Source organism: Glossina fuscipes, unplaced genomic scaffold, assembly GCF_014805625.2.
Source record: "Glossina fuscipes isolate IAEA_lab_2018 unplaced genomic scaffold, Yale_Gfus_2 1, whole genome shotgun sequence".
Taxonomy (NCBI): Eukaryota; Metazoa; Arthropoda; class Insecta; order Diptera; family Glossinidae; genus Glossina; species Glossina fuscipes.
Genome location: NW_023998415.1, coordinates 25,138,061 through 25,163,777, shown reverse-complemented (window position 1 = coordinate 25,163,777; position 25,717 = coordinate 25,138,061). Strand labels below are relative to the sequence as shown.

Below are 25,717 nucleotides of genomic sequence, written 5' to 3'. Positions count from 1 at the left end.
TTAAATGAGAACGATAGGCGTTTTATTATCACACTCTCCCGACCTTTCTTCTTCCAGCTAACATGGCCCATTGTCATTGTCATACACAAAAACTTAAGAGATGAAGGATTGCCTCCAAAAAACTAGTTAGTCAGTGTCATGAAGCGCCAAAGATTATCGTTATGGTTCGACCGTATGTGTTGCTACATGATAGCCATAAAAATACTGTAAGTAACAAGATTATATTAACTAGAGAATGCACTCTCGATAGCCAGTAATTATGCTAACGTCAATCGTTCAATCGGTCCACTCGTCGATTTGTGGGTGACGTTATAGACGTTTACAACAATCCGAAGTTCGTTATAGTTTTTCACTTATTCTCGCTATGTTTGTAAGACCGTCCGTCATCACCTTTATTTTTGCACTAAAATTAGAAATGGATTCAATAAATATTTTAGTATAATGTTTGCTATGAACTGCACATTGCCTTAGGTATGAGGAAGTTATTGGCAAAATGGACGTTCTGGTTAGATAAGAAAAGTTTCGAGTCCGCTTTCCGGTGCAGATTCTAAACCTATATTTAACGTAAGAGATGAGGTTTAAGTCTTACTACTGTATTCAGCAACTCCGGTTAAACCCGCTGAGAGAGGTAAGCCCGGCACTTCAACTTCCAAGTAATCAAAATCGCCCAAAAAGTTTACAGTTACCTGTAAAGCAGTAAAATAATAACAGCAGAGTACCATTGTAAAGAAAATCAGCTTTCGTCAGGACAACCCTTCAGATCTGCTCCCCTGCTCACCTATTATCTCTTTGTTGCGAAAGGTCGAAATAAGTTTATGTCGAAAGTGTTTTTAATCAATTGACAAAGCAATGGCACGCTTAACAGGATATTTTCAACACCTGCCGAGAAATAGCTGAAAGAAGGAGCGAAGATGGAAAGAAATTTTAATCAAATCCCTGCATAGGCTAGATATATGTAAACTAACCCAACTAACCGTAAAACTTGATGAAACTTTCCGCAAGAACCCACAATAATCGTTAGATTGTTATTACTATTTATGAAAAGACGATATCATATTTGTCCAGTCATTTATGTCAAGATATTTACTAAAAGACGACTTTCAACAACATTAAAAGTCTTGTGAATTAATTTAATAAAATATTTCAAGTAAATAAAACAACACTACCTAAGTATGTCAAGTTGCCAGGTGTAATATCCACGCAATTAGACAAGTGCATAAGGAATTACTTATGTGTCAATAGAGTGGAAAACAAAAGTTTTCATAAACTTTCAAAATAGTCTAAAAAAGAAGCCTAAAAAGGTTTGAACACAATTTTCTTATTCGCCACAGACGATATGGTACATATGTCAAATTTATAATATCATTATAAATTCTAATGAGCCTTAAATTTAATGAGTCTATATATCATACATACTTCTGATCCATCTGAGAAGCGATATCAATTTTGTTCTACGATAATTGGTCTCGATCGCTCTCTTGTCGAGAGCATCGAACTTTTTCTCAAATTTCTTCTTTTCTCTGATGTAGTGCTCGCTCGAGTGATTGAGGGCAAATTTCCGGTTCATTCTGTGAATCAAATCTGCATTTTGTCTTTGCTCATGTACATATATACTTCTTCACTATATACTGATATATAAGCACACTGAGAGTATCGTATCACTCATGGAAAGTTTTAGTTGAGTATAATGCGTTATGACGTATGCGATACAATCGATACACGATATCAATATATCGAGCGAATAGATTTTTACCGTATTATTATGTACACAAATTAACTGCGAGCTTTTAAAGAACTGCGCCAAGCCAAACACAATTCACTATTAGAATACACTGCCATTATGCCTTTTTTCTTAGCGAAATTAAGACATTGTTCGCAATTGATTTTCTGCTTTCGCACAAATATCATAAAACCCGTAAAGTATTTATTAAGCTTGTGCTTATACTCGGATTTTAAGCAACTGTATGGAAACAATATCGCCTTCTAAGCGTTGGAACGTTGCAATTATTTTGCTGAAAGTTTGTTTTTCTGATTCTAGTTCAGTCAGACTGTAGCATCGCTAACCTATCACGCAATTAATTACAGTTCTCTTAAAATATTTTTCGTTTAAACCTTAATTAGTTTTCTTTTTGTTTTTATTCACTATGTGTTTGAGAAATCAAAAAAAAAAAAAAAAAAAAAAAAAGAGAAGATAGACCGAGTAATGAGTATGAAAGAAGTCGATTAAAACCGTATGTATATACGTTTTTCTTTTTCTTCATTCTGATGGTCTTGAATATCGCCATGGGCTTGACGACGTCTTGCCGACCATTGTTTTTCTCCTTTATTGTTTTCATCTTGAAAACAAATTTCATCTTGAAATTTCATCTTAAGAAACATTGAAGACGAATATGATTGAATTTAAAATCTTGCATATATAAATACGTTCTTTATAAACTTGTCGTCTCCTCTCTTTTTAAGCGTTCATATAACATGGAAACTGTTACAATATTTTATTATTCATATGTTTTTATTGCAGTTGAAGTTCACAAGTAAAGAGAAAAGCAATTGAAAGAATAAAATTCAATATTGAAACTGAACACATTTTGATAGTCAATGTATCCATCCAACTTTTGCCTAGAAAACCCCGAACATAAGGAAAATATGAATAATAAATTGAATTGGTTAAGAGGCAATTTCCGCAAACAGAACATTTTACATAACATGAAAAGCAGTTTCCCAAAACAAACGTGCAAACGAAACATTCACAAAAAATATGCTTATCATGACAATTTCCAAATATAGCTAAAGCAATATATAGCTATGCTAACCTAATAGCAATTGAATGTCGCAATAAATTGTAGGGCGTTAAGGAAAGTATTAAAATAAAACGAATCCATTAAAATATATATGCAAATATCACTGGCTCGAGCCAACGAGCCCAATAAGACCTTTATGAGGCTTCTCGTTTCATTTAAAAAATTTAATGTTTCTCTACGTTCTCTGTCTTTTTTCATACTCATTTTATTAACACGTTCGCAACGCCCAGAAGGAAGCCTCAGAGACCTTCCAAAGTATATATATATATATATATATATATATTCTTGCATATGTTCGTCTGTTCGTCTGTGCAATGTCTGTTGTGAAAATTCTCCTAATCGCTAAAATGAAGCCATCGACTTCAAATTTGTGAGAAACATTGGAAGTTCTTGCACGCAGAATGGCGTCAAAAAGAAGCCAAATCGCCTGAATGGTACGCCTACAATGCAACGTAAAGTGAGAACATCTCTGTTTTTCAAAGAAAAAACAAAAAACGGTTTTTTTTCTCACTACTCACAAACACTACGCAAGGCACAAATGTAAATGTATACCATATGGACGATGCGTTAGTATCTGTGCAAAAATGGGAACACTTTGCCACGCCTACCCAGCGCTATAATTGAGTCATAATTTTTCTTTTCCCAATACCTTTACAATCCGCAGAAGTAAACTCCAAAAACTCCATTAAATGCATGAGTACGACAAAGAAGAGGAAGAATAGAGTGAGATCAGTTGTAAAAGGGCGGTTGCGCTCTTCTAGTAACACATCAACGAGTAACCGACCAAAAAGTTTTTCAGCTGCTGTTGCATGACATGTTGACATGTCAATGGATACCTGTTTGCATATATGTTAGCTTTAAGTGAAAGCTTCTTTAGTTTCACTGATAATTATAGAAACAGGAAAAGTTCTCTTTTTGTAGTTGATCTCTTTTCTCTTTTCTCTCTCTCTCTCTCTTCCTCTTCTTCTTTTCCCCTTTTTTCCAAGTTTTTTTTTCTTTCTTTCCTTTTCTTCTTCTCCTTCCGCCTTTACTTAAGAGCACTACACCGGAACCTGTTAAATAGTTTTTACCTCCCAAATTTAATTTAAATTATGGTCAAATTTTACTAATGCTGACGTATGTCATATATCAAGTGCGACTTGGAAAAATTGCCGGTTAATAGTGTTTAAGAAAAATGGACGAAATATATCAACAAAATGTCTTTCGTGAAAATGACTTCAATTATTTGTTATATCTACGCAAGGGACATAAATAGGAAGTAAATAATTTAATTATGTGATTAAGAGCCGAGGTAAAATGTAAGCATCTATGTGAAGTAGTTAAAGGTATATGAGAAGCAATGAAATAATGGGAAAATGTTGCAAAATGATTTACATATGAAACGCAATTACCAAAATTAAAACTAGAGCTGAACGTGCATCTGGCAAAGGTTAACGTTTATACAAATGTAAACAAGTAAAATGCTTCGAAATACTCAGAGTACGGAAACGGTCAGATAAAGATGTTTCACTAGTTATTATTATTAATCTTTGCTAATATGCAAAGAGAAAGGACATCGCATCCTTCTTGAGAGGATGCATAGACAGACAATTTATGTGGCAGACATAGACATCGGATTGTTACTAAAATCATTTTAGAACCCGTTTTACAACCATTTGAACAATTTTCACGTTATATAAAGGAGAGTTTTTTGCATATGTATGCAATGTAATGTAACGTAATGTAATGACGATCGCCTCATTTGTCATTATTGAATCTAATAGTACTATATATCTTATAATATATATATATGCGAGTAGTACCACACAAATAAGAGAAGTTATAATACCGTAATATAACGTCGAATTAGTTGCTTTTTGGTTAACCTTTAAATAAGTAACATGTTACAAATGATTAAACTAAAGTGCATTAAAGGTAAGCGAGCAATTATTAACGCATTTTTTCTTAACAATTCTTAAAGTGCTTCTTATATAAATACGTGCAATCGATTTGTACTTGATTACTGCAAATTATACTCTCACAGGCCATTGTCGCACCTATCGAAGGCAATCGAGCCTGAACGTACGCTCTATTGATGTTTTAAAAAGTCATTGATGCGTTATTCCATATATTGTAAGCATTTGTCAAATCTGTGGTAGGTATAACAAATACAAATGTTGCTTAAAAAAAAGTTTCAGTTAAATCCCAAAAAAAATTTCTTTTTTTTTATTCTTTTCGATGACCACCACAGAACGATTATTGTGTGTTAGAATTGTAAGCGCTTTTGTAACATCCAGGAATCATATGAATGTGTATATTTTTAATTACCATGTGATTGTTACTCGATTTAGGTCTGTTCATTTGTTTTGATAGCAAAATTTAAACCATTCATCTACTCTCTTACCTGTTAACTATGGATTAAACGAGAGCATTATTAAGGAATGCCTGCAATAAGTAAATGACTGTACGAATGTGCGATGTGTAGGTTGACTTATTGAAATCGCTGCTTCGACCTATCAGCGTCAAATTTGAGTTTTCAATAGCGCTAACCTTATGTTCGAAATGTGTCAAATTTTCATGGCTGCCCGACCATTAATTTAGTAACAACTCTCTCTTAATACCGACAATAAATGGCAACGGAACCATTTCCATTTTAATATGTCTCGAAACAAACCAACATAGGACATTAAAGATCTTAAAACTCAAAATGCACTGAAATTGAATCACAAATTCGACAATGTAAAGAGCGTAACTACAAAAGAAAGTAAGAGGATTTTTATCTTTTCCACAGAAATCTTAGGGGGAAAGCACTTTACATTCGATTTCCGAGCATTTATAATACATTTACCGAAAAGTTCTATCCGTTTTTTGAATAAAACAAAATCCTAGTCCGAAATGGTTTCTTGAGCATTTCCGCAATCTCCGATCTAATCGAAAAAGAATTTTACTCCATAGCCATAGGTAAACGATCGCATCGCACTTAGTACTGACACCAATCATGTTCGTTTTAATTTATTTGCGAGATTATAGGCGATAAAGAGAGTGAGACAAATACGTAACTTGTTCGAACTTGTTGCAATCGGAACGGAGGAAACTTTCCCGCAGATCTAATATGTGTATTTTTTTTGAAGCAACAAATTTTTACCCTTTAACCAATAATTGCGACTATTTCATTGCCTCTATGGCAAAATTGTTATGAACGCAATATAAAGCGTTTGAAGGAGTTATACGCCAACCACTTCAGCGGAGCAGCGCGGTACATCGTACTTTTAATTTAGAAATGGCGGGTTGTCATTGCTGTACGGGATGCTCGATTGGTGAAAGCGAACATCTTTCTCTCTTTCTCTCTTTCTCTCTCTTTCTCTCTTTCTCTCTCCGCCTCACCCCCCACCTCTTTCCCACCGGTAACGGTATCAGGGGCAAAAGTATGAAGATTAATGTAGGTCCTGTAGTTGTCAAATCTCGTCTTCTCATTTTGTAGACGTCACCAGGACGGGCAGCTTAAAACTATTGGTTACGGGAAAGTAGATATTCCGATGTTCACAATCTTCCAAGCTCAAGGTGAACACAGCTTCCTTATTCATTTCACAATGTGTGCTTCACCTTCCTTTACTTACATCATCCGCATTTTTTCATCGCATATCGAATATTGAAATAGACTCAATTTAAACCTTCCGTCTTATACGGGGATAAAGGGAAGAGGAAGGGGAAGGAAAAAAGACACAATTTGCTGTAATTAAAACATGTTACATCAAATGTTTGCATTTTTGTCTTCGGATTTTGTGGTTTATTTTGTATACAAACATGTGCTATATCAATTATTTAAGTTTAATTAAATGTCTATTGATGAATGAAAACACACAAGCACGTACTCACATCATCATTGAAAATAAGGTAAATAATCGAAAAAAAAAAACAACAACAAAAAAATGCATGTAACAGTCTCTTCTCTCAAAATCTGTACCACATATATATATAGGAAATTCTTTCAAGTTGTTTACCTTTAGGTTGTAAAAATAATTTAATAAAGTGTTTATATTAAATTACTTTTGAAATGAAAAGTGAAAACATAGGTAGAAACAACAAGAAATAAATTACTTTCGGTTTGTAGAGCACCCTTTTAGTACCTATCTCTCTTGGCTTGGTTGAAAAACTAAAAACACAACAACTATTTCATCCGATGCACGGTACACTCCTGTATCCTATGGATAAATTTCGCTGAATTTCAAAATTTACTTAACCATATTTATTTCTCTGCATTAATTCTCCAACGCCTTATGTAACTTGACTAGAATTAGACGAATTTTTCCCTTGATGATACAATTAAGAGGAGCGCGAATGGATTAAAACCTCTCCTTGATTTATGCTAAAGTCGATCGTAATTTGAAAACTATCGAGAAAATTATACTTAAATTTTCGTTTATTCCCATCTTTCTTTTCAATTTGCTAATCTAAGGTTAAAACTAAATTTCAGCTTCATATCTCGGTGAATGTTAGCAAGAAAGAGGTCAAATTTTCAGCTCATATGCCTAAGCTTTAGAAACGGAAAGACGGACTGATATAAGCACGTCCTGCCGTAATGAATGTAAGCAATTTATAGAACAATCCGTCTAATCAAGCGTGTACACTCAAGGTTAGTAACATAGCGGGGTTAAGCATTTTTCATATTATTTTTCAACTTTTTAATGATATCCGTTAATATTTCATGTTGTTCGGTCATTTGTTTACCAGTAATAGCGATTTTAGTCTGACTACTTTTATTATATTTATGGGTCCATTAAACATTGCATCTCTCATGAGGACAAACAGTTCAAAGTCAAAGTCATTGGCTTCAATGGATGATTCCATTGATAAACATCAACAAAATCTTGAAAATGGTTTTCGATTATCGAAAAATGAAATTGCAACATATGGCTGACATCCTAAAGGTGTTTACACAAAAAAATTGGCTGCGTCCTCCGTCTGGTCTGACACTACGGCAAAGTTGCTTGAATTCTATTACGAATTGCTGCTCCGCCCACCCTATTCTGTGGTTCTAGTATCTAGTTGCGATTATTATTTGTTAGCGAACCTCCCGATGAGGAAGGGCCGTTGAAATGTTCGAGAAGGGTTGCCGCCCTTGAAGAAGACATATGTTAATGGAAAAAGTCAAGTTAAAAAAGAAATCCTTTCTCTTTATTAGCCATGGAAATTATTCGCCGATATATTAACAACGAAAATGGAAATTTGGCCTAAAAACGAAAGCGCAGCGTAATTTTAATATAAAAACTATCTTCATGCAAAGCTCTTTCTTACGTCATATACTTAGTACAATTCGGGAAAAATGTCAACATTTTTTTTTTCTTTTTTTTAATTCCACACTCCATTCGAAATCGTCGTTATCTACAAAGAGATTTCACTTAATTTTAATAGCGAAAAATGCCTCGCTTGTGAGATTTAACAAATGTTTTACAAGTGTATTGAAAAACTTTCTATAGCCTATAGCGGTAAGCATATGTTAACTGCTGAAGATGCGGAGGAATAAGAGAAAATTTGCAAAATAAAAATTTATTTAAAAATTTAAGTAATCATCTCTTGTGGTTTCACCATATAATTCCCATTGCAGACAATTGAAAAAAACACTCACATAGCAAAAGTTCAACACCAAAAAACATTAATAAAAAAATAATAAAAAAAGAAACAAATGGAAAACTTTTAGCAAATATCGGAATGAGTATCTCCTCCCCCTCCACTGTTTTTATGCTTTTTGTGGTCATGTAAGTAAACAAACTTCTAACCAAAAACTCTCTTCTTCTCTCCTTCCCACTCTCTCTTTCTCACTCTCTCTCTCTCTGTCTTTGCTTGTGTGTTTGGATGTGTTGTACTTTACTTCGCTTTGTTATGTTTTCATATATCAATGTTCTAATTATACAAAAATTTTTCTACCTTTTTTTTTGCTCGATGGCTCGATGCTGCTACTGCTTCTGATGCTGCTGTTTGTTTGCCTGATATATATAATATCAACAAAGTTTTATTCAACGGTAAATTAAATTATTATGCACTCAAATTCAAACTCTGGTCTCATGGTAGCAGTGGTTTTGGCAAAACTGGAAAACTATTGCACAACGCCCTCGCACATATATGCATGCATATATACGGCACTCGTACATGCATTTATTCATATATATTATGCATAATATATATATATAAAGATGTAAATATAAACATCAATGATAGTGAAACAAATCAAATTTTGTGATGATGCTGGTTGTCACTCTAACTGATTGCCATTAGTTTTGCCATTTGCTGCAACAAAATTGTCAAAATGTTTTACGTCATATTTACACAGGCAATTAGATACAATTAAAGCGTAGTTAATGCACTGTATCAACTATAAAATCCACGCATAGTCCTATACACATGCATAAGTTTATATCGCCGAATTACACTCAATTTAAGGATTCGTTATGCCTATTTAATTAAGAAACCCATTAAAGTCTCTTATAGCTTCCCAAACAAATTAAATCAAATTTAGTTGTATATGTAGAATAGCAGTCTAATGCATGGTTACATTTGCATATATGCAACACACTCTCTTTCTCTCTCTCTTTCTCTCTCTCTCGCTCTTATCAACACAACATATACACAAATTTCGCTATATACAAACATTGCAAATGTAACAACAAATATAAATTTATATCATTTGTACATCATATTTAAGTTCCCATCTGTATGGTTAAGTGAAACCTTTTATTACTCGAAACTCAATAAATAAATAAATAAACACAATCGGGATTGAAAATGAATTCGATCTATCCTATCATTTGGTTTCATTTATTGTGTAAAAGATCGCAGGAGTGAGACTCTATCAGAAACTTTTTAAAGAGCTCTTAATAAGCGGATAAATATTGTGAACAAAATATAAGGTGAACGTGTTTGTTAAATGAACAACGTGTATTAGTTCTTTCAATTCTCTCCGTCGGCTAAAATGCGTCTACAACAACATTTTCTTTTTTTTTTTTTAAACTTGCTTTTAGCCTATACAAAGATTAGGTGTGTGTTGGTGTGCTTGGCGATTTTTTGCTATTGAAAAAAAGTAGATCAAAGAATCTGTATTGAATTGTGTGTGGAAAATAAAATGAAGGGCTCGAACTCACTTAAAATATTGACTACGGCATTTGGCGAACCTACTTTGGACGAACAAAATGCTTATAAATGGTGCAAGCTTTTCACAGAAGCCCGAGTAAATGCTAATGACAATACCCGCCCTGTACGGCCCAGCACGTCAACAACCGAAGAGAACGTTGAAGCAATGTAGAAAATTGTTATGGAGATCCCTCTCCCCAAAATCATTATTAGAGTGTTGGCGCATGCTAAGCGCATGAAACGTCATAAATATTGGCCAGTGGTAATACGCCAGCCAACGCGTCATTACTTGTACGTAATTGTTCGGCCACTGTAATCATGTGGCAGTAACCGTATTCACCCGACTTGGCCCACTGCAATTTTTTCATGTTTTCATAATTGAAAAGACCCATGAAGTGGACGGAGCTTTCCCACGACTAAGGAGTTGAAGACCGCAAGAGTCCGGAAAAGCTCAAGGCCATACCAAAAAGCGCATATGATAAGTGCTCCGAGGATTGGAAAAAGCGCCGGTTCAAGCGGGGATTACTTTGACGGGGACAAAATGAATATGTATTGATGGGTAAATAAATATTTTTAAGGAAAAATAAAGTCTTTTTCTTTATTGAAAACAACTCGTACATATTGAAACTCCATGTGGATGCCTATCGCCACCAACCAATAATTTTAATACCTCAATGCGAACTTTAAATGTAATGATATTCACCTTCGTTTTTAATGACGATTGCCTCTATAGTTCATCAGTCCGGAGACTGATGATTTCGCTACGGATAGCGAAATCGATTTAGCCAAATCCGTCTATTTGTCGGTCAGTTTAAACTCGCTATTACGACCCTATCTCTCAAAACCCTATCTAGACGAACACAAACTGAATAACAAAGTTTTCGCTACCGCTCTTGTCAGATTGATTTTAGTTGGACAGTTAGTTAAACTTCCTTACCGTTGTTTCAAATTTGGTATTCCGAAGCTTAAGTGACAACATTAAACGTTGCGTTAGAAGAAGTTTATTTATTAAGACACGACGACGTTGGAAAATGAAGCAAATTGAAGGTAAATTATTGAGCTATCATTTTAACATAATAAGATTTGTCGCTCAAATGTTTTAACGAACTCTTACGCTGCAATCTAAATAAATTGCTCAATAAATAATAAAATAGCAAAAGAAGAAAAAGGCAAAATAAAGTTTTTTTATACGCTTATCTTTACTTATTTTCCACAAAACTGTATAAAACATTTTCGTCCATTTGCTATGCGCTCAGTTCAACCGGTCATAAAATATAGTGTAAATATATATATGTCTTTTGTAGTAACCGAATTTGTGCTTAAACATCACAACATCACAATAGCAACAAATAAAAAAATTAAATTTGTTCGGAACCGAATTTTTTATACCAATCGTCGTTATCCTAAAAAAAGGCAAAAAATGTGAAAAAAGTAAATTTTCATGCTCTATAATAGGGAGCGAAAGTTTTGTCATATAGGTATGTGGGCGTTGAAGGCGTGTCCTTCGAAAAGTTTAGGTCAATTTCAAATGCGTTTGCCTGCAAATTTGTAGGTGATATCTTCATTTTTGCTAACGGTAGAATATTTACCACAAACACTGCAAAGTTGGGTAAACACACAGATGGACAGACGAACGGGCGGACATGTTCCATATTTGAAACGGGCCAAGAATTTGCACACTTCATGGGGTTTTGGAAACTTGTTTCGGCAGGTTATAAAGGTATTGAAGTATAATTTAATTTTGATACACTATAATATTGGGTAAGCGTGGTCAATTTTCTTCCATTTTTGTGCACGAAAGCTACACCATCGCCAGTAGCATATGTACATTTACTTACTAGAGTTTTTGTGTAATGAGCAAAAAGCAATTTTCCATTCTTTTTGAAAGACAGAGATGTTCCCAGTTTACGTAGTACTGTGAGCGTGCCCTTCAACCCAATTAGCCAATTTTCAATACCAACCTGTATGCAAGAAATTCCAATGTTTCTGCCAAATTTGAAGTCGATAGCTTCATTTCTGCCAATACATAAATCAATTTAAAATGTGATGCTGATCACGAATGGAGTCTCTGATGCTTCCTTCTGGGCGAGGCTAACGTTTTGACAAAATGAATATACCCCTCATCCTTCGGTGATGGGTACAAAAAAGCATAAACAGATAATAAGACTTGTTTTACCATTGTTTGTTAGAAACATAGGCTTAGTGAGCTTTCATTGATTGTACACAGAATAAGTCAGTTAATCTCATACAAAAATACGTTCCGCGCTATATATAATACAAGACGATTCGCTACACTCTACTCGCATTGGTTAATGAACGAGTTTTGAATTTACTTTGCACTCAAGTATTGTGCGTAGAATAGGTTAGTATTTCTAGGTCATAGTCTTCAATTGACTACAACTTTGTCTCTTGTCTTTTCCGCTCTACATTGCTTATCGTGCAGTGTGTATTAATTGTATGCGGATGTATGTAACACCCAAAAAAGCTTAATGCATATCTACCTATTTTTATATTGATATATTTAATCTTGTCTGTCCATTTGTCCGTTCAGTGTCTGCCCCTATATATATTTTTGTATTTAGCCTACACATACACAGTTCACAACTTCTTCGATATTTTGATGAAATTTGATTTGTTACGCTGGCGCCAGGACGACCCCTAATTAAAGTGCATTGGATCGGAGCATTTTTACGAAGTAACTCCTCTTTTTTAAAAAATTGTTGTATGAGAAATATTGCACCTTTCAAAATACAAAAGTCGCTGTGTACCAACATGTCGACTTACTCAATAGATGTGAAAAGTTAAATGGCCCATCTCTTTTCATAACTGTTTCCAATAAAGATAAACCTTGATCCGGGAAAGCCGTCTAATGTTTAACATTTCACAATAAGGATTGATTTGTAGTAATGAAAATCGACCGCACCATATGTAGACGAAGTAAATCTATCTTTTAGATCCCAGTCCATGCAAAAGTACGCATTATGTGTAAGCCTTTGTTTAATTTTTACTGATTTATGACAAAAATAGGTAAGTAATATTAAGAAGGTTTTGGGTGCTCGTCCACGTGAAGCCTCCTACAAAAAGTATGCCTTTAAATGAAAGCAAAGTATAATGGTTGATATATTATCAAAAATTCTTGTGTAGGATATCTAAGGGTCTGTCTTGATGCACTATAATATTTTTAATTATTTATTATTGATCTAATATTGAACAATTTATTAGAAATAATGAATACCTTTCCAGGTATTTCTTTACATAATTCGAGGAATAGGCGCATATTACTGCGTATTTTATCATGTTCCTGAATGAAAGAGCAAAAGAGCGATAAGAAACTATACACGGTACACCGCTTGAGGTAAAAGAGTATATTAAATTTGCGCGGGAATGTATGCAAGACCCAGAATCACGTGAGAGAAAGTAATTCTGAATCACTGATTAAGCTTGTCTATCGTTTTATCCGTGCGTCCGTCTGTCTGTCTTATTTTTTTGGTTCAAACAACAGGTCGCGAATTTTGAAAATATTTTCATCAAGTTTAGTATACAGAGATGGTTAACCTAAGAAGAGATGCAAATAAAACCTCATTTTGAAATGTCGTTATATAAATAACTAGAAGAAATTGAACTTTTTTCTTTAAAATATTTTATAATAATAGAATTATTTTTAAAGCTGCCTACAGAACAACATTAGAAGAGGAGTCAAGACATTTAAATACCTTCCTATAATATACTCAAGAAATAATATTCGAGACTGAGAGGAAAATGTCAAGAAGGTTTTAAAGGTCTCAACCCTCATAGTGAGCCCGTCAAGTTTCATCGGTTGATTAAAACTTGCATTTTGAAATATGATACACCGTTGAAAAGGCTTACTGATCAAGGATTCACCTGATATTGGTTTCATTTCTTCGAAGCACTTGGTTTGATCAAAGTGGCCAAATAAACTTTCAGTTTTTCAGTCTTGTATTTTTCATACTAAATGTTAACTAATTAACATAAAGACATGTTTTCTTTATATTTTTTAAAAACAAATTCTCGAAAATTCTATTTTAATTATATTTCTATTTAAATCATTCCGAGACTTGGTTAAACAAAGTTTTGCACAAAATTTTTGGTTTGTGCCTTCGCTAGTTAAATTTAAGGATAATAAAACCTTCCTTTCACATCTTTTCTTTAGATCATCAGTGGAGCGATTCTAATCGAAATCGTGTTGCTAACAAATGAGTTTTAAATAAGGTCTGACATGTTTTCGCAAACGCCAGGTATGCGGATTAATACAAGTTAGTGCGCTCGGAAAAGTCATATCAGGAATTTTCATTTGAATTATTTTATGACTCTTTCCGCTTAAAACGCAAGTGTCACACAAATGCAATGCACGTATCATTATAACCTCATCATCTAATGGTGGATATGAAAACACCAAAAAAAAAAAAAGGAATAAACAGACAGACGCATTAGCTAACTGAGCAATAGCGACTACAATAAAACACAGAATACAAAGCACCCAGTTTACGTCAACAATAAAGAATATATAACAAAACGACAAATTGCTCATACAAATAACGCTAAATGACTATGAAAATTAACAAACATTTATCATATATTTACGTAAAATGTAAAAAAATGTAAATGTCAAAAAAAAATAAAAAAAAATGAAAAAACGAAAGAAAAAAAAAGCAAAACAAAACCAGCGGAATGGTATATACATATGTACAGATGGATACCTATACAATGCTAACTATTTGTACAGTTTAATAGGTCCATTCCATTAGTATTTATTTTGTTTTCTGTTGCGTTGATAAAGCACATATAAATTAGAAACAATCGTGTATTACAATTTATTCATATCAATTTCGGAAATAACACTCTGGGCTGACAAGCAGGCAGACTCATGGTATATGCATGCATCTACGCACACGTACGTGTATAAATATATGAAATAACAAAAGCAACAACAATAACAACATCTCTATCGTCATCATCGTCAGCTTTATCATAAATATGAACAACATCGTATGAAGATGGTATGAATATATATATATATATACGTGTATAAATGTACATTCTAGGTATATAGCAGCACACTTCTCATCAACATTTTGCTACAACAACGACATATACAATAATAATTCATAATGAAAGAAAACACATATAAATTACAATTATTATACTAAAGCACTCAGGCGTGCATTGAGTAAGAGAGGAATGTATAACTACCCATACGGATACATCGTAAGAGTTTAGTTCACTAATATACATACGTATATGCTCACCCACACAAACATGTACTTCTATATATATAAATATATATATATATATATAATATACAAACACACCCACATTAATACTATATATTGAAAGAGCTTTTATGTAATACGTCGTCTAAAAACTATTGAGCCCTTGAACCCGAAAATTATAGAACTCCCGGCATATGCATTGGCTCTTCATTGCGTGACTCTCTCGTTTCCACATATACATTGGCTTTTTATTCCATCACGATCTTTGTCTCTGCATATGCATTGACTACTTTTATTCCATGGCCGCCTTACGTTTTCTATCCGAATCATACAATATTAACTTTCTGCACTCCTTTATCGAAAACATATCAATACGAATTGAAACCAATTGAACATAATCGGGCTAGTCCTCCACATATCGAAAAGGATGATAGCTTAACGTTAAAGACGCCCAAATTGTTACACGAAATCGTTCCAACCATGCTTTGACAGAGGTCTGGGTACATTGTGGCAGTTCGTACTACTTGTACTTGTAATCCTACCTACAATCCTTAGCCTCATTTTTTTCTCTTGTTTCTCCGCATATTTTGACGTTGTTTTTTGGCAAATCTAATGCGCGCTCTCCTGCTGTTCATGCTCGAAGGCGGTTATTTATTTAGAGATCCGTCGTTCTTGATAAAATAGCTTGTTTATAAATTGCGAAGAATATAAGAATAATAAGGATTAAAGTTAAAATAGAAAGTGATTTAAAATTTAGCTAACCTAAATTCACTGAACTCTTCACATTCTAATTTATATTTGCATTAGGTTCACCCGTCAAATGATAATTAATATGTGTATGTAGCTTGTGACTTGTACTAACTAATTCACTAATTCACTAATTCATTAAATGCGTAAGTAAAAGTCTTAATACTTTTTAGACATAGGTATTCATCCATATGCATAAGTACATAAATTCCTAAAAACACATTTGTTTATTTTGTTTATCATTGTTATTATTTCTATCGTTTTGTGTTTATGCCTTCAATATTACTGTCTGTGGCTATGTGCATACTTTTCTAATGCATGCATAGAACGAACGCATGTGTGTGCTTGGCATTATACATGTATATGGACATTTATGCATATATGTTATCTATGCCGGTAAATCTACCATATTAATTAATGAATGAATAAAATGCAATGGTGCCAAAGTATAGAAATAAATTTATGGAGGGAGAGAGAGAGCGAGAAAGAGAGAAAGAGATAGAGAGAGAGAGAGAGAGAGAGAGAGAGTGTGTAAGAGTATGTGTGTGCGTATTTGCTGTTATTACAAATGAAAATATGACATTTATTGTTTTTGCTTAAATAAGAATAATTTTATTATATTTATTTTTTTTACAATGCCAGCAGATATTTGCATAGTATTTCAAAAGTATTAGCAATAACAGTTTTTATTGATTGTGCTTTCTTTCTTTCTTTCTCTTTCTCCCTTTCTCTCTCTCTCTCTCTCTCTCTCTCTCTCTCTCTCTATCTACGTCTCTCTCCATCTCTATCTCGATCTCGTCATGTATCTACCTATCTGCCTGTCTGCCTACCTACCTACCTATCCTTCTTTCCTTACTATTATACATTCTTTCCTCTTTTGGCTTTTGTACAGCGTCTACCACAGGACGATGGAGCGGAAGACATACTAAATATGCAATTTAATTCTCTAAGATACTAAGCGGCTTTATCCTTAAACTTACCCTACATACGTTTATCAAAGACAGAATACTTCTGTTTCAATTATTTCCTTAGATCGGATTACTTTCGGACATCACCGTAGTTTGCTCACGAATTTACAAAATAAAATGGAAATTTTATTTTCGCCTGGTGTCTACAGCGAGTCACTCAAAAATGAAATTCAGAATGGAGTCTATAGATATGATCTCAAAAGTAACTGCTTAAAATGATAGATGTCCAAAGTTCGTTCTAATCCGTTTGGGCACATTTTTGATTCTCTGCTTTTCAGATAGAGTGGCAACCAGCAAAAAAATTTTTTTCTGAGTATTTCCATGAAACCCTTCGTTCGATAGCGCAAAGACTGATGTTTTGGACACTCACAACCATACTTTGAGGTAGAAAAGTTGTATTGACTTTAGAAAGAGTATTGCATAATATCTATATAAGCAAGTAAGTCGGGCAAGGCCGACTATTAGATATCCTAGATCGCTCTGCCTAATACAGTTATTCATCCATTTTCTTAAAAATATACCAAAAATTATACATTACTTCCTTGCAAATGCAAACGTCAACTAACGTCGCCCAAATTTAGTAAACTTGATTTACTAAATTTATTAATATACCCTGCACTACTTGGGATAAGGATATAGTAAATTTATGTGTGCGTAGGAAATATAGGAAAAAGGGGATAGACTCATTTTTCATTATACGGACTTACGCTTGTCCTTCTGTCAATCTGATATCTGTCGATGTGCACACACATGTCTTGGCGTAGGTAGGAATGCTATTAAAAACGTTTAGGTTTGATCTATTGTTCTGACCACTACCCCATATTTGTAACTTGTTTTGACTGTAATGTCCTACTGACCGTACAACTCTTCATAATTGTACTAATATATTTAAAATTCATCCAACTCTTCTTGTATACGCTTTCTTGTCGGCTGATTTTGATATGATACGGTTCATCAATAAGCACAAATACACTTTATTAAAAAAGTTTTGTGCTCTAGTGCGAATTCCAAAAAAAAAAGTATTTTTTTAATTCCAATTTTAACAGAATTTTACGACAAGAAAATGTACTTGGGGACATACCGCGATCGGTTTATGGCCGCACACGTGCTAGTGATTGGGTCTACTACGAAGAAGAGCCGAATTTCATGACTAGTCTTCATTTCAATCAAATCTGAGAATTGTGCCAGACCTATCTTACATATCTACTGGTGATAACATTTTTGGACTAATGTATAATAAACGTGCTCGCTTGCTATCAAGTAGTGATCCATAGTTGCAAACTTGTTTTTTCTTTCTAATTTCCATATAAATTTTTATAATTGTACTTATGGACCGAATTTCGATTGTACACTAACTTCAATTTTTTTTAATACAAATTAATTGTTTTTGTTTTATTCATATATAATATGAATTTCGTTAATACTTTTTTTGCACGGTTTTTTGAGAAAATATTTAGATTTTTTTAAGTGGTGGAGCATGGACCATATGTCGCATATATTTTTGACGCGATTTTTTTACACGGTTTTCCAAGGTACGTATCTGCCGTGTAGAAAAAAGACGTGGAGTGTACTTTAGATGGACTCAAACTGTAATTGTTTTCATCCGATGAAGAGAAATCTCATTAAGTATACAAGAACAACAACAACAATGACGACGACATAAATATATTTGATTTTAAGTTTTATCGAATAACAACTCTGTCTGGGTTTGCAAATAAAAAAAAATACTTTTTGTCACATTTGCTTAGCACTTAAATGATATTCAATATGTATATATATCTATATATAACATTTATTGCAATTTCTCCATATAAATGCTAAGAGCCGATTTATAACAATTTTATGAATGCATTTTATACTTTTATAGAATATTATATTTTTTTAAATCTCTCAATATTTGGTTGCAATAAAATCTCTTAAATATTGCAAAATTTTATTGCTTTAAAACTGCAATTGAATGAAAATATTGCAATAGCTTGGCCAAGAAGGAAAAATAAAATGCCTAAACTCCGTCACCTGCAATTTGGAATAATTAAATACTTTACTGTCTTCAAATAGGCGATAATTTTCAACTTCTAAACGTCGTTTCAGTATGAGCCGCCATGCAAATTGCAGTGGCATAGATATGTCCCCGGATGTACGATACAATATGTTCTACAAATTGATGACCAATGGGGCCTAATTTTTATGCAATCTATCTATTGGGAAATGATATTCTCAATTTATTCTCGATTTATTGAGATGACCTTTGCGTCAATATCAAAAGGCGCGACATTCAATACTATAGTGCTGCCATACTATAATTGTTTGCAAGGTTTAATGTTTTCCTTATTCAATGATTGCAACGCACTTTCATGTAAAATCGATAGAAAAAACTTTCCAACTTTTTATATCCCACACCGATTGTGGTACAGAGAATATTAAGTTAGTGCGGGCATATGTAACACGCAGAAGAGCTTAAGATAGATCCATATTTTATTATACCAGTCGATTCAGAATCGTAATCTAAATTGATCTAAGCTTGTTTGTCCGCCTGCCCATGTAAACTTGTGTTCAGGCTACGAGTTGTAATTTCTGAGAAATTTTGAGAAAATTTAGTATAGTTTTGATCCAAGGACGAACGGTGTTGAAAATGATTTGGATAGATCCACATTTTCGACCATTCCCCCGACAACACTCTATTCTGAAAAGTCGTTATATGAGAAAAAATTGTAATTTTCAAATTTTCGCGGTAAAAGTGGCTACGTAGTATTTCGGCATTCTAAATTGGTATGAAAACTTTGGACCGGCTAGGGCAATTTTTGGACCCCGGCTCATATAACGAAAACTGAAGTCCTTATGCTAAAAAGGTAGAATTTTCAATGCTTCATTAACTGTACCAAATTTGAACCATCTTGGCCTATTGTTACTACTCTGCCAAGAATTTCACGATGATTGATCAGAAAAATCGAAGTTTTAATGTGTATGTATGTAATAAGTATATCGTTAACTGAGTTTCATCAGCTGTTGTTGCTAGTAGCGGTCCCAGTGATGGCATCGTTAAAAACGGAGCAATGCCCAATACGCTATCGCTGCCGCTAAGCTGATGGCCAAAAGCGGAGACAGTTTCGATGTTAATTGATCCCTTGTATTCCGTGTCCATATTTCACCTTTCAAATATCATTTAGCAGAATTGCAGCGGTTAGAATGAGGCATGTTCGTTTGATATCGACAGCTCTCTATAATACACGTTACAGCCTGTCTTAGAAATCTACAAAGGCTTATTCACAATCATATTACAATTTGTTACGAATTCCCGCCAAATCAAATAAAAAATAAAACCGATAATGCGATACACGATCAAAATATTGAATGAATGGATTTTCGCTTTATCTTCCAATCCAAATGACGAATATTAGTTAGTTATGGATATTACAAGATTCGATCTAAACCAACTATCAGTATTTTCTTCCATTTTCCTTTGTATAAATGAATAAATAAACCAAAGCTCTTTTTGTACACAACTACCACAATTTATAATAAAATATGTTATATAAATTATAATAAACAACTTTGCCGAACAAAGAAAATAATAAACAATTGTTTTTCAATATATTTCTAAAGTAACGATTAAAATTCAGTTACAAGCGCAAAGCAACAAAATTTCACATATAAACAAAATAATTATTTTTCGATAAATAAAAACAAATTGTTGCAAAAAAAAAAAAAAAGTAGTTTCGAAGAAATTATTAGCGACACACTTTTGTATAGTTTACTACATTAACAATAATTTGTATAGTTGTAAGAAAAATAACTTGTGAAAAAGTAATTTTACTATTTATTACCCAATTTCGAAGTTGTTTAACAAGAAAAACTCATTGACTCATAATCTAAGTGGATCATATAACTTCGCAGCAAATAACATTCTTTATCAGTATTCATTGGAATTTATAAGAAGAACTGAGCAAAGCTCTTGCTTTTGATACTTGACGTCAAAAATTTGATCGACAGCGCTACTTGACCTATTCTTAATGAATAAGAATTTAATGTAAGAATGCCACTGTAGATTTTTAAAAAAAAAATTAATTATTTAATTATTCATTCACTTAAGAGATGCCTTATTGAAGCTTCTAGAAGATGGGAAGCAAAGTTCGTTCAAGTACGTTCAAGCAAAGTACGCCAAGATATTTCCCAAGTGCTCCCTGCCAGGACATTGTCATCTTAATTGCGAATTCGTCTCTGAAAATGTACATTTTCTCATCATTTGATCGATTCAAACTAGTTTCAGTAGCGTTCGCCTTTGGACAAAAGCATGTCCACGATACAAATTTTATGAAAATATCTCGCAAATTGCGGCCTGTAGGTTGAACAAAGACACTAAGAATTACAGACGGACGGAAGGACATACAAACAGACAAGATTAGTATAATAAAATCTGGGTCTTTCTCAAGTCCTTCTGAATGTTGCGTACATTCCCACAAACTTAATGTATTCTCCTACTACATGTGATGCACATAGGTTATAAGAGCATGGACCTATAACTTTATTCAACATTTTAAATAGGTTTCTCTCGAAACATAATTTTTCAAAATAGCGCAGATCATAACTTCGACAATTTTTGTTGTTTTCATGCCAATATTTGGCAATATCTTTGATGTGATACCTCGGAGAGAAGTACGTAAGGAACTCTTGATAAGTTAGTTGAAACGCTATTTATTAATTAAAGATTTTCTTTTCCGGTCGAAAATTGACGATGATTGTATGTTTTCATGCAAATACTCGCCAATCGCATAAAAATGACTATTCTAAAATCCCCTACGTACTTCTCTAGCTATAGACATATAGATAGAAGTGGGTTTTCTTTCTTTTCTTTTGACGCTGTGTGCCGCAGAGCGCCTCATATTTACTATGCTATGCGAGAAGGGCTCCAGAGTTGCAATTTCAATCGTATTAATACGCGTTCAGAAATAATTCTTTCCTAACCATTAAAGGATCTATTTGATATTTTGATATCATAGAATATCGACAACTTATTTGTAGACCTAATAATAACCGTTTAATAGAATTAACAGAAAATCATTCAGTCCAGTGTTGCCCAAGCGGCTTTCAAACCGGTTTTAGGCAATGCTCGCTTTAAATTTCACAACTTATGCAAGGCCAAAGCCAAAGCTAGCTTAGAAAGAAATGTTGAGACGATCATGAAGCCAGGATACCTGATGATTGGAAGAATGCGATATGTATGGTCAAACAAATCATTTTTCTCATTGTTTCCCACAATCCCAAAATAAGTCGACGATCCGGACCTACTGCTAAGTGATAGTCAAATTTAGAGGCGGTTCCGTTGTTCTTTGAGCAGTTGTATTGTGGTGGTGGAAAATCATTAAACAGCAGAGAGCAAGGAGCAGATTTCCATCTCCAACATCATTGAAGCAAATGACATATGTTTTAGTATGAGAATGGGTCAAGGGGCACCCTGCATAATTACATACCCTGAAGAATTACAGCTCTTCGTCCAGCAAATGCTTTCCCAACATCTTATTAATAAATAAATATTGTGTACAATTAAACTTACTTCTGTGCGTTTTATTTTGTGCAACTTTTTTTATGCGGTCCGTGAATACGTGTAAAAAAAAGAGAGAGAATAGGAAATCGAAATTTTTTAAAATGGTTCTGTTCACGTGTAATTTAGTTATTTATTTTATTTTGAAAGCACTTTTCCGCTACTTCGTCTAACTTTCAAGGAGAACTTTTTTATGCGGCCTCATCTCCTCTTCGAAATGTTGCGTAAAGTGCTCAAGTTTGTTGCAAACATTTATGGAGTTTCTAAACATTTTCTCTTTTGTGTGAAGAAGGCAGATCGATCTATATGTATGCGAAGTGGCGATACTTTTTTGTCCATCCCATGTAGTTGTCAACTTTAGCAATTATTGAACAACGTGCTGTACATTAAATATAGGGTATGGAATTATTCGGCCGTGATCGATTACAGAGAGGATTCACTTGTTTACACTTGTGTTTAAAGTATTAAAAATCTAATGAAAGATATTAAAACGTTATTTTGTGTTGCTTACTTCACGTAGCTATTATTTTTAATTAGATCATAAAGTACACAATTGTGCGCGTGTACGTACAGTAACCACGTGTATGTTATAAATATTAAAACAAAACAAAAAAAAAAACCAAAAGCTTTATTTATCTGCTTAATTATTAGGTTATTAACGTACATTGCTTTTAATACTTAAACGCACTATTGTAACACAAATTTATGGTTTTTCAGCGAGATAAAGGAGAGAGTTTCATGGCAACGCTGGTATGAAACATGTAAATCCCATTAATACCTCGTTTTCGAACCTCATATTACTTTATTACAATTCAAAACAGGCAGACATACGTAACTTTTTCAAATAATTGTGGGCGTTTGTTAATGGAAAAATATTAAAAAGACAAAAAAAAAAAAAAAAAAAAAAATTAAAATAATTGAAGGAAAAGAGGGGCGATTTTTAAATGCTGTACTCTTGCACCACCATCGCAGTTGTGTCTACATCTACAATTAGAAGTTGGTTGCCATATAAAGACAAAAATTTGAGCCGGAGTTCAAGGCACGATGATCCATCCATCCTATCTCTCTCCTAATATTTTGAAATACTCTTTTTCATTGAGTCTTCCCAAGCAACATGTGGGCAACGAGCATAGGAACTAACTAATTTCTTCCGTTTTTTATTCAAACTCGTCGTCATTCGTGTCAAAAATTCGCAATCTGCAAATTGGAAATAAAAAGCTATAAGCAGACATCAGCCAGACAAAGGGATAGTCAGTCAATCGATTTCCAAAATGATTAATCGGAGAGAAATATAAATATTATTACTAAGCAATAACATTTCATTAAATAGTATTACGTAACTAATACCTTATACGAAGATTAACTGTTTATTTAATTATTCAAAAATTAGTTTTTATTTTTATTTTTATATCTAATCAAGGTCGCTTTAGTTATCTAACCGGATTTCTTCGCAAAAGAAAAAAAAAAAAACAATTTTTTTCATGTTTTTAACGGCTCTAATATTCAGTTAATTTTTTTTTTTTTTCATTTTTGCTTTTTTGCCTGAGTTTTTATGTAAAATAAATATAACAAAACTCAAGGCCATGCTCAGCGCTACCCATCGCCAAAAAAGAAAGTATACAAACCGTACAATTGTGGGAAAGGTCTCTCTTGTTTTCTTTGCTAGTGGTACGCGTGCAAGAAGACCCCGGGACCGTTTTCATATTGCTACTTATGAATAATTGGCGAAGGAATTGTTGCTTGTTTTTTTTTTTTTTTTTTTTTAAATTCTTTCGACTCTCTTGTAGCTTTGCGCTATTGTAAGTGTATTAGTGATTTATATTTGTTAACTGAACGATGAATATGTGTCTCATGTTGAAATTTTATCGTAACTTCTTCGACTATAAGAACTTTCAAAAAAAAACTAGTCGGGCGGACGGGTGAACGCACGGACGCAACTAATCTAATTCAAAATAAGGCAAATATGGGTTTGAATGTATGTGTGTATTTACTTATTTATGCAATAATGTACGAGGTGTGTTAAAAAAAAAAAAAAGATGACTTTTTATATTTCGCTGGCTATATATGTTCGATTTTCGAATTTTTTTTTCTTTTTTTTATGTTGGTACACATTACCACAACAAATAACGGAATTTTGCCAGGATTAAGAAGATAAACGACCGCATCGCTGAAATAGCTCAAGGCCATGCTGAATAGCGCACACAAAAGTTGCTTCGAGGATTCGGAAAAGCGCTAGCACAAGTGAATTATATCTAGAGGCGGATTACTTTGGAGTGGACAAAATTGATATTAATGAATACAAAATCTGCCTTTTGTTGCGAACACTCCTCGTATGTATGTATTTAGGTGTATATATTTTCATCCATGTTGAACATTCATCGCATACAAGAGGCGCTGTAAACCCATCAGTTTTTTGTTTATAATAAACAACACGAAATGTATTTACATAATTTTCATCAATATTTCTGCCAAAATTTTAATTGATAACTAGTTTACGTTAAACGCGGACTGAAAAGTTATAGTTATATAAGGCCGACTATTACGCAGCCCAGACCGTCCAAATAGAAAATTTTAATCGAAGCGGCTCTATAAAAAATTCTCCCAAGGGGTGTAGAGAGAGGGGAGTGCAAAACATGAACCAATATAGTCTAGATTTAGTGAAATAATTTATGACTTAAGAACATTATAGTCGGGCAAGGCCGATCATTAAATATCCTGCACCACATTGTCTAAGACAAGTCCTATTTTTATTATAGAACACGATAATTATATCTTGTTTCTATATAAAGGCATATTTTCCAAGTGCCTATTTCTGGGGAGACGGACCCAAAACGCAACCTAGTGTAATACAAGTTTAATTCTTATATAATGCTCGACCCAAAAATAGTAGTTGATGGTCCCAATTTTGCAGAGTTCATTTTTGTATGAAATTACTATTGCGAGTCAATTGTCATCACTACATATTAAAATGTCGACTTTTTCCATACAACGACTTTTCAGAACAGGACGTTATGTGGGGAGTGGTCGAAAAAGTAGACCTATCCAAGACATTTTCAACACCGTTTATCCTTGGATCAAAACACGTCACTGTAGAAAATTTCATCACTACACTAACGGGTATTGGACGAACCATGGACGATCCCTTTCGGAAATTGTTCAGATCCGACCACTTTCCCGATCACTTTTCAGATTTTCGGTACATAAATCTCCAAGTGACAGTATTTCGCCATTCTAAATTGGTCCGAAATGTTTCGCTCGAATAGAGTAATTTGTTGAACACTCTACCATATAACCTTTTCTAAGAGAATTGAATCTTCATATAGTCCGTCT

The 25,717-nt window shown here is 33.6% G+C and overlaps 2 protein-coding genes across 10 annotated transcripts in view; one reads left to right on the top strand and one right to left on the bottom strand.

Moving 5' to 3' along the window:
* LOC119631442 (cyclin-dependent kinase 14) overlaps nt 1–25,717 on the bottom strand; it is a 262,242-nt gene that overhangs the window by 230,699 nt on the left and 5,826 nt on the right. The window lies entirely within an intron of this gene.
* LOC119631443 lies at nt 7,174–7,938 on the top strand. Its single transcript, XM_038023648.1, has 2 exons — nt 7,174–7,654; nt 7,706–7,938. The coding sequence occupies exons 1-2, from the start codon at nt 7,483–7,485 to the stop codon at nt 7,870–7,872; spliced, it is 339 nt and encodes a 112-aa protein (XP_037879576.1). The 5' UTR covers nt 7,174–7,482; the 3' UTR covers nt 7,873–7,938.